The following is a 10315-nucleotide window of genomic DNA, read 5'->3' on the forward strand; positions in this document are numbered from 1 at the left end:
CAAATAAATAAAATATTAAAAAAAAAAAAGTCAGGGACACCTGGGTGGCTCAGTGGGTTAACCGTCTGCCATCAGCTCAGGTCATGATCCCAGAGTCCTGGGATCAAGTCCCGCATCAGGCTCCTTGCTCAGCGGGGAGCCTGTTTCTCCCTCTGCCTGCTGCTCCCCCTGCTCATTCTCTCTCTCTCACTTTCTGACAAATAAATAAATAAAATCTTAAAAAAAAAGATAATAAGTGCTGACAAAGATGTAAAGAAATTGGAACTTTCATACACTGATTGTAGGAATGTAAAATAGTGCAGCCATTTTGGGAAACAGTCTGGCAGTTCCTCAAAGGTTAAACTACATGTCCAGCAATTCCACTCCTAGATATACACCCAATAGAAATGAAAACATGTATGCAAAAACTTGTACACAAATGTTTACAACATTATTCATAATAGCCAAAAGGTAGAAAAAACCCAAATATTCAACTGATGAATTAATAAACAAATAAAATATATCCATACAATGGAATATTATTCAGCCACAAAAAGGAATAAAGTACTGATCCATGCTATATACATGGATGTTTCCTGAAAACTTTATGCTAAGTGAAAGAAGCTGGTCGAAAAAGACATATTATTCATTTTATATTAAATGCCCAGAACAGGCAAATCTAAACAGAGAAAAAAAGTTGATTAGATTAACAGTTGATTAGGGGAATGGAAGATGAGGGGATACCTAAAATGTCCAGGGTTTGGAGGTATTTTTTGAGATGACAAAAATGTTCTAAAATTGACTGTAATGATGGTTGCACATATCTATTAATATACTGAAAACCACTGAATTATGTACTTTAAATTAAGGATAAATTGTATATGAATTATATCTCAATAAACCCGTTGAAAATGTTTTTAAATAAGCCAATTAAGCATTTAAACAAAGCATTTAAGGATAATAAAAATATACGGAAACAGTAAAAGATGAAAACTGAAATTAATGTATTAAATGATGAAAAGCAATAGAATTAAACTTAAATCCAAGAGCTGTTTCCTTCATTGAAAAAGCAAAATAAATCCTTAGATCAAGAGAAAAATAAAACATAATTGCATAAAATCAAGAATGAGAAATGGAAATAACTACAGATGCAATGGAAAAAGTAAAGAATACTGTGTAGCACTCCATTATAATTAACAGGAAATTCTTGCTGAAATAATTTTCTACAAAAATCATAAATGACCAAAATTAACCAAGAAAAGTAAGTCTATATAAACCAAACCCTAAAAGGAACCCAAAGGCAAAGTAGTTTCATTAGTGATTATTTTTCAAACATGCAAGAAAAATTCTTATATTACTCAAACTGTTTCAGGGCATAGAAAAATAAAAATCCTTCCAGTACTTTGTATGAAAATGGTATAATAATGATGCTAAATTTGACAAAGACAGGTTAAGAAAACAATGTTTTTAAACTTAAAACCATAATCATTTATAAAATATCTGCAACTAAAACCCAGTAATTCCTTAAGAGAAAAACACACTACGGCATAGTTTTTATCCTAGGAAAACAAGAAAGGATTAATATTAAGAATAAAATTTGTATTAACAGTTCAAAAAAGATAAAGTATACACTGTGGACAAATTTGGAGATGGGGCAGAAAGGTGAAGAAGGGGTTCAGGCCTGTGTTCTCTTCTATGAAATGATAAGCTGATGGGAGGGTGTTGAACATCCGCAAGGGCTAGAAGATAAAAGAGTGAAGATGTGTAAGAAGCTGAAGGAAGAAACATACAAAGATTTCCAAAGACTGTTGATGACACAGTTAAAAGTTGGAGACCAAGAATTTCTGGTAATACCAATCCACATAACCAAATTATTTTCCCTAGCACAGCTCAGAAATTTAAATTCAGGAATTTTAAGAGGTGTTTGAAATGATCCATGTTGAATGGTCTGCAGGGACCAGCATTAAGGCCAACACAGTAAAGACTCTGAACCACTCACTTCCCTGAACTCTTAAAAAGACTTGGTTGTAAGGCTGCGCACATTTTGCTCTGAACTTACACAGTCCCATGCCTTAGCTCAGTCTCAGGAACAGGACTACAAACTTAATCACTACCTTATACATTACCATTAGTACATCCTTATGATCTAGTACAAGATAACATGAGTGAAGCAAATTCTTACTATTTTGTCATTTAACTTGAGACTAGACTGAATTAATGTTTCCTATCACTTGGTCTCATCCTTTTAATACACTGCCTTAAATACTACACAACAAACTCATCTTTTTTTTTATGTTATGTTAATCACCATACATTACATCATTAGTTTTTTTTTTAAAGATTTTATTTATTCATGAGAGAGAGAGAGAGAGAGAGAGAGAGAGGAGCAGAGGGAGAAGCAGGCTCCCCGCTGAGCAGGGAGCCCGATGTGGGACTCGATCCCAGGACCCTGGGATCATGACCTGAGCCGAAGGCAGATGCTTAACCATCTGAGCCACCCAGGCGCCCACATCATTAGTTTTTGATGTAGTGTTCCATGATTCATTGTTTGCGTGTAACACCCAGTGCTCCACGCAGAACGTGCCCTCTTTAATACCCATCACCAGGTTAACCCATCTCCCCACCCCCTCCCTCTAGAACCCTCAGTTTGTTTTTCAGAGTCCATCGTCTCTCATCTTTAAATGGTGCAGTTGGTTAAGCAATGGAAGGACTCTTGGTTTCAGCTCAGATCATGATCTCAGGATCCTGAGATCCAGCCCCAGGTCAGGCTCCATGCTCACTGTGGAGTCTAAGACTCTCTCCCTCTCCCTCTGTCCCTCCCTGCACTTGTGTAAGTGCGCTTTTGCATACTCTCTCTCTCAAATGCACTCTCGCTCTCAAATGAATAGAGAAATCTTTAAAAAAAATAAGATTTTATAGTACATAAACGTCTAGCAAGACACATATTAAAGTTTCTCCTTTAAACACTTTCCAACTTATGCCAGTAAATTTTAATGTCAGTGAACTAAAGCAAAAAAATCTTAATACTCTTTATTATCATCTTAAAACTACCTTCACTACAGGGCGCCTGGGTGGCTCAGATGGTTAAGCGTCTGCCTTCGGCTCAGGTCATGATCCCAGAGTCCTGGGATCGAGTCCCGCATCAGGCTCCCTGCTCCTTGGGAGCCTGCTTCTCCCTCTGCCTCTCTCTCTCTCTCTGTCTCTCATGAATAAATAAATAAAATCTTAAAAAAAAAAAACAAAAAACTACCTTCACTACAGAACACCTTCATGTATTCTCCAAGGTAAACAGGGAAAATATCATATCTCATTTCTCTTAAAAAAAAACAAAACAAGGGGTGCCTGGGTGGCTCAGTCGTTAAGCGTCTGCCTTCGGCTTGGGTCATGGTCCCAGGGTCCTGGGATCAAGCCCCACATCGGGCGCCCTGTTCGGCAGAAGCCTGCTTCTCCCTCTCCCACTTCCCCTGCTTGTGTTCCCTCTCTCGCTGTGTCTCTCTCTGTCAAATCAATAAATCTTTAAAAATAAATAAATAAAAATAGAAAACAAAACAAAACAAACAAAAAAAACCACCCCACACTTCTGGGGGGAAAAAACACTGGGCTCTAAGAAGCAAGGTTTTTATTACACATAGATTACTGTTAAATGGGATAATAGGGAGGGGCGCCTGGGCGGCTCAGGTCATGATCCCAGGGTCCTGGGATCGAGGCCCGCATGGGGGGGGGGCTGCTTCTCCGTCTCCCACTCCCCCTGCTTGTGTTCTCTCTCTCACTGTCTGTCTCTCTCTCTGTCAAATAAATAGTTAAAAAAAAATCTTAAAAAAAAAATGGGATAATAGGGAGACAAACCATAAGAGATTCTTAATCATAGGAAACAAACTGAGGGTTGCTGGAGGGGAGGGAGTTGAAGGGATGGGGCAACTGGGTGATGGACATTACAGAGGGCCAGTGATGTAATGAGCACTGGGTGTTATGTAAGACTGATGAATCACTGACCTCTACCTCGGAAACTGATAATGTACTGTATGTTAATTAATTTAATTTAAATAAACTGCTATTTAATTTGATTTGATCATTTGTCTTGAATCATTCCTTCTCTTACATTGCTTTATTTTAGATTTAGAGTTCAATTAGGTGGAATTATGGTGCTGTTTTCCTGTGGTAAGTGCCTTTTAAATAAAATCATTTAACCAAGGGGGGAAAAAATAGGATAATAATTTTTCACATTGGCTCTAATAAGAGTTAAAGTGGTTTAATATGCTCTTCCTCTAGGCTTAGAGATATAAATTTAAAATACTAATAGTTATTCAAACAAGAAGTCATAGAACAAAATAAAAGGAGACCTCACCCACAAGCATGGCTTTAATTATGGTCTCTATGCAGATAACTTACAACTTGAAATTTCCAAACCTAGACTTCTCCTCTTATCTCCAGAACCAATCTTATAATCTTCACACTCATCTCAGCCAATCCCATCAACCCCTCTCTCCATCGCTCCCACCATTATCCTGGCCATATCTCAATGTTTGACACAACCATTCACTGAATAATCTAACACCCAGACACGTTGTTGCCTTCATGTTCCACATTTAATCCATTAGTGTAGTAATAATGTAAAATTAATGTATAAGTGTGATGATTTCACCTCTTATATATGTTTTTAATTTATTAGAGAGAACGAGAATGAGCAGGGAGGAGGAGCAGAGGGGGAGGGAGAGACAGAGAAGCAGACTCCCTGCTGAGTAGATACCCACCCCCCCCATCCCCACCCCCTCCCCGGACATGGGGCTCAATCCCAGGACCTGGAGATCATGACCTGGGCCGAAGGCAGACGCTTAAGCAACTGAACCACCCAGGTGCCCCTACCTCTTAAATATTTCTTGAATCAGTCTACTTTTTTCTATATCCACCAACACTTTCTGGTTCCAAAATATTACCATCTTTTGCCTGGCAATGCTGCAATGGCTTAATAATTAGCATCCCTGACTTACTGCTACTTCCCACCCCATCCTGCTGTCAAAGCTGTTCTCCACTCTGCAACAAAGTGATCTTTTTGAAACACACATCTTATCATTGAAAATGTTTTAAACATTTCCCAAATTTAACAATTCCATTTAAACAGTTCCAAAGCTCCAGAGATAAAGCCTTTATCCATTGGCCTTTGGTTCCCTGGAAACGCCATGTTCTCTCCAACAGCACCTTTCCATGTGCCTTTCCCTCAACTGGGAGATTTTCTCTTCCCTTTGTCTAGTTAACCTTTTTCGTCAGACGTTAGCTCTATCAGAACTTCCACTGGGAAGCTTTTGCCAGCTTCGCTAACAAGGTCAGATTCCCTTACCGTATGCTTTCAAAGTATATTAGCACATATCAGTTTTACTCTTATTTATGTGGCCAACTAAATTTTGTCTGCCTTCTTCTTACCTGAACACTAGACAGGCAGAGGTTAAAAAAAAATGTTTGGGTTCACCAAGATTCCTCAGCATCCAGCATGACACTGTGAATGCCCATGGCGAATGTTCAATGAATTAAGTGCCCAATGGAATATTTACCAGGCAAAACAATAACTATTACTCTTTAATGATCAACAGTCTATAGGATTAAAGTCCAAAAGAACTTTCTGTGATGATAGAACTATTCTATATCTGCACTGTCCAATAATGCCACTAGTCAAGTGTGGCTACTGAGCACTTAAAAAGTGGTTAGTACAGGGGCGCCTGGGTGGCTCAGTCGTTGGGCGTCTGCCTTCGGCTCAGGTCATGATCCTGGGGTCCTGGGATCAAGCCCTGCGTCAGGCTCCCTGCTGGGCGGGAAGCCTGCTTCTCCCTCTCCCACTCCCCCTGCTTGTGTTCCCTCTCTCGCTGTGTCTTTCTCTGTCAAATAAATAAAATCTTTAAAAAAAAAAAAAGTGGTTAGTACAACAGAGGCACTGAATTTTTAATTTTATTTCATTTTAACTAAATAAGATGCAAAGAGCCACATGTGGCTAGTGATGGCTGTGCTGAACAGCACAGGTCTATAAAAAGTCTCTTCTCGGGCGCCTCGGTGGCTCAGTTGGTTAAGCGACTGCCTTCGGCTCAGGTCATGATCCTGGAGTCCCGGGATTGAGTCCCGCATCGGGCTCCCTGCTCAGCAGGGAGTCTGCTTCTCCCTCTGACCCTCTTCCCTCTCGTGCTCTCTCTCATTCTCTCTCTCTCTCAAATAAATAAATAAAATCTTTAAAAAAAAAAAGTCTCTTCTCTGTCTTTTCACTTGTACTTTGTTCACTCTGCACAGTTTATATCTTGTCTATAGAGCAGTCCTAGACAATAAACACTAGGCTTCTTTTGGTCCCCACGACGTGCCCTGCACAAAACAGAAACTTAATAAATGTCTGATGATTTGATATTCAAATTGAATAGCAAACTTTTTTTTTTTCCTCCCTGAAAAGCTAATGAATTAAATGTAGTTATTTTCAAAATGGTCTTCAGGAGCTGACCATAAAATCAACTCTTTCTCCCTTGTGTACTACCTTGTGCTTTCTAGTTTTCCAGACTGGAGCTGCAGCATAAGCCTTCTGCTACCTACGGGGGACTCCCCTTTATTGCTACAAACAAGGGTCCGGACAAGTAATACAGGTGAGGAGCCTCTGGAGACTAATCATGTACTGTCCATAATCCACTGTAGTCCCTCAAGGAGAGTCCTGCCCTTCAGGCATACTAATCTCCTGTCTCCCCAAGGGAGTCCCTGGAGAACCACTCTCTCCACTCCTACAAACGCCCTTTTCCCCTCCAGCCGGGTACGAGGAGCTCCACCTCCTCCCCAAAGCGTTGCTTAACCCACACCCGCTGGGAATAAGGACTCTCGGAACAGCTGGTGTAATTCAAAAGGCCCGGGACCCACAGAGAGGGGGAAACAAGAAAGGTCTTTGCCATAAAGAATGGGAGACTTGGCGTAGTCAGCCAGAACCTGGGAAAGAGTGGAGGCCCAGGACGCGAGACGGCCCCAACAAGCCTTTAAAAGCGCGCTTATTATCTGTCCGGCACCGTGGCCTGCAGCGAGCAGGGGGCAGCGGGGCAGAGAGCAGGCTGAGCGCGCAAAGACGCCCCGTCACCCTTGCCCGACTGCAGCCCCCATCTCTCCCCCGCCCGGCTCACCTTCTCCGGGCGGGTCCGCTTGTCCTCCGAGTAGCGGTGCCTCGAGAGCGACGACGGACGCAAAGGACGTTCGGGGTGCGCCTGCAGCCAGGCCTTGGCCTCTTCGTCGTCCTCTTCGTCCGTACTCTCCCGAGGCTGGCTCTCGTAGTTAAAGTGCGAATCCAGTTCCCGCCTCTCCTCTTCCTCCACCTCCTCCACCATCACCACCTCGTCAGAGTCCAGGTTCTCCCGCTCCTCCGCCTCTTCCGTCTCCTCCTCCTCCTCGAGCTCGCCGGGCCATGGTAGGTCTTCAGGCTCCATATTGGTGTCTCGCTCTAGGAGGCAGAGGAGGAGGGGGAGAGGGGAAAGGGGAGGGAGGGGAGGGGAGGAGAGCTGACAGGCGGTTGCAGCCGCGCGCAGGCGCAAAGACCGCCACCGCCTCGCGCGGGGCGCGGCGCAGAACGAACTGGGCGGGGCAGGGAGTGAAAGCGCGCGTTGCTAAGGACGCCCCGCGGAGGCCGGAGGTGTGGCGGGGCCTGGCGAGGGAGGGGCGTCACCCTCGTCACTCGCTGGGATCTCGCTCACAGTACTGAAAGCTCACAATAAACCCGGACTGGGCTCCTCTCGAGGGAGGGGAGAATTTAGTGTTCGACTGAGCAAGGCCAAAGCTGAATTTTGCCCATGCACCGAGGGGAGATCAGACCCTAGGACAAACCTATGATAATCAAACTTGCAAACTTAATTTTTAAAGGTTCAGTGCCTGCTAGGCGACAGGCTGTATGATGGGCACTTGAACCCAGCAGTGAAAAATGTCTGGGGCGGTAGAGATGTTAAGAACCCCACGCTTGGGGCGCCTCGGTGACTCAGTCGTTAAACGTCTGCCTTCCGCTCTGGTCATGATCCCAGCGTCCTGGGATCGAGCCCCGCATCGCGCTCTCTGCTCGGCGAGAGGCCTGCTTCTCCCTCTCCCACTCCCCCTGCTTGTGTTCCCTCTCTCCCTGTGTCTCTCTCTGTCAAATAAATAAATAAAATCTTAAAAGGAAAAAAAAAAAAAGAACCGGACGCTTGGAATCAGAAAAAAGTAGAAGTTTGAATCCTGACATTGCCACTTAAAGCTGTGTGACTGAGCCTCTATAAAATGATAAGAGGCCATCACACAGGATGGTTGTGATGACTAAAGCAGATAACCAACGTGGAGGACTTGGTGGTAGGTATTATTCATTGATTATTGTGCAGTAACTCATTAAATGCTCACAGTTCGGTGAGATGAGTATTATTACCATTTCATATTTGAAGAACTCTAATGCTCAGAGAAATAACTTGCTGAAAGTCTCTTACCTAGTAATTGGCTGGCTGAGTTAGTGCCATCCCAAGTCTTCTGTAGATCCAGTAAATTACCTTGGCCCAGACCTATCAGCTGATAAAGGGCAAGTATTTGTACTGATAGTACATATATTTTTAGGTTAGTCAGTGACTTTGAAATGCTTTAGAAACAGAGATTTCCTGACTATTTCAGGAACTCCTGTAAAATGAATAGCAAATTAAAGAATCTTGAGAAGCTTTGCTATTACCTAAGGAGATAGCCATAATTAGAGTCCAGTGAAAATTCTCATGGTATCTATCCACAATAGCAAAGATAAACTGACAATGATATCGAACCAACATGGGTGGGGTAATTTTTAGGGGTATCGCCAACGATGTATGTCCTATCTGCCAATGACCCAATTCTAGCAAAACTATAAAGATAGAACGTAGACTGGAGCCCAAAGCCTCAGGCCTCCTATGAACACCTCTAAATGGACTGAGTACATTCAAATACAACTCTTCTTATGACAGGTTGAGGCTTTTCCTTACTGGAGAGCTATGGATGTAATGATAGAAAAAAATTGTTTGATTTTGTATTCCTGACTTGAGAAATCCCAGGGTACCTCTCCAGTAACAGGTACATACATTTCAGTGATACTGTTGTTAAATAATTCTGTAAAACTTTACCATTTACTTAGAAACTCCACTATCCTTATCATCCACAAATTTCAGGAAAATTAAAGGGAACTAATGGAATTCTGAAACTAATTACCGAAGCTCTCAGAAACTCTCAAATTTCCAAGGCCCAAAGTAGTTCCATTTGTCTTGATAGCAATGACATCAATCTATTGTAAGACCCACAAGTTATCTCCTTCTGAGTTAATAACAGGTTCCCTCGTGTATTTGGGAATCCTTTCCAATACTAGATTCCACCTTAATACAAGTTGATATGACTAATTACTGCAGAGGACCCACACTATAACTCCTGTTTTATCAACAATAAAGCAACAAAGCACCCACCTAAGCAGCTTCTGCATGATCGGAAATCTAGAGATTCGGTCTTCTGAAAAAGAATCAGAAAAAAATTTCCATTGATCCTCAGTGGAAAAACCTCATCAGGCACAGTTAACAACAAACCAACAGTGAAACTCCAAAGGCATTGATCCTTGGATTCATGTTACCCAACTAAAAATACATGCATCATTTTTTTCTGAGATATTGGATGTCTAATCCATTGGAAGACCTCAAACTGAAGATTCTTGGGAATTCTCCAGAAGCTGCAGACTACAGAAATGGATAGCTTATGCCCATTACAACAGAACAAGATTAATTTTCTGATTCTTCAGCATCCTCTGTCCTACCACTAATCTTGCCTATTATGGTTTTGGACAACAACCTTTATTAACTACAGAATGATTTCTCTATATGATCTCCCTTATCTTCACACTGTCACTTTTGACTCCCTATGCCCTTCTGCCACTTAAGAAAAAACAATTTTAAAAAAGAAAGAGGGACACCTGGGTGGCTCAGTCGATTAAGCATCTGCCTTCGGCTTGTCGGGTCATATTCCCGGGGTCCTGGGATAAAGTCCCAGTCCTGCATCGGTTTCCCTACTCAGCGGGGAGTCTGCTTCTCCCTCTGCCCCTCCCCCTGCTTGAGCTTGCTCTCTGACAAATAAATAAATAAATACAATCTTTAAAAAAATAAAAAAGAAAGAAAGGGGGCGCCTGGGTGGCTCAGTCAGTTAAGTGTCTGCCTTCAGCTCAGCTCTGATCCCAGGGTCCTGAATCGAGCCCCATGATTTTTTTTTAAAGATTTTATTTATTTATTCATGAAAGAGAGAGAGAGAGAGAGAGGCAGAGAGAGAAGCAGGCTCTCAAGGAGCAGGGAGCCTGACACGGGACTCGATCCCAGGACCCTGG

At 42.5% G+C, this 10315-nt stretch overlaps 1 protein-coding gene across 4 annotated transcripts in view; it reads right to left on the minus strand.

The window, feature by feature from the left end:
* Window positions 1-7470, minus strand: part of ALMS1 (ALMS1 centrosome and basal body associated protein) — a 204113-nt gene extending 196643 nt beyond the window's left edge. The window contains exon 1 of one of the 4 annotated variants that reach the window (XM_027620974.2): window positions 7110-7469. In XM_027620974.2, coding sequence (XP_027476775.1) covers window positions 7110-7409 — 300 coding nt within the window. In that variant the 5' untranslated portion in view covers window positions 7410-7469. Of the gene's footprint in view, window positions 1-7109 lie in introns of all 4 variants that reach the window. The other 3 variants (XM_027620976.2, XM_027620978.2, XM_027620975.1) reach the window with 3 other exon arrangements.
* Window positions 7471-10315: the final 2845 nt, after the last annotated feature.

The sequence above is a fragment of the Zalophus californianus genome, chromosome 8, assembly GCF_009762305.2.
Source record: "Zalophus californianus isolate mZalCal1 chromosome 8, mZalCal1.pri.v2, whole genome shotgun sequence".
NCBI lineage: Eukaryota > Metazoa > Chordata > Mammalia > Carnivora > Otariidae > Zalophus > Zalophus californianus.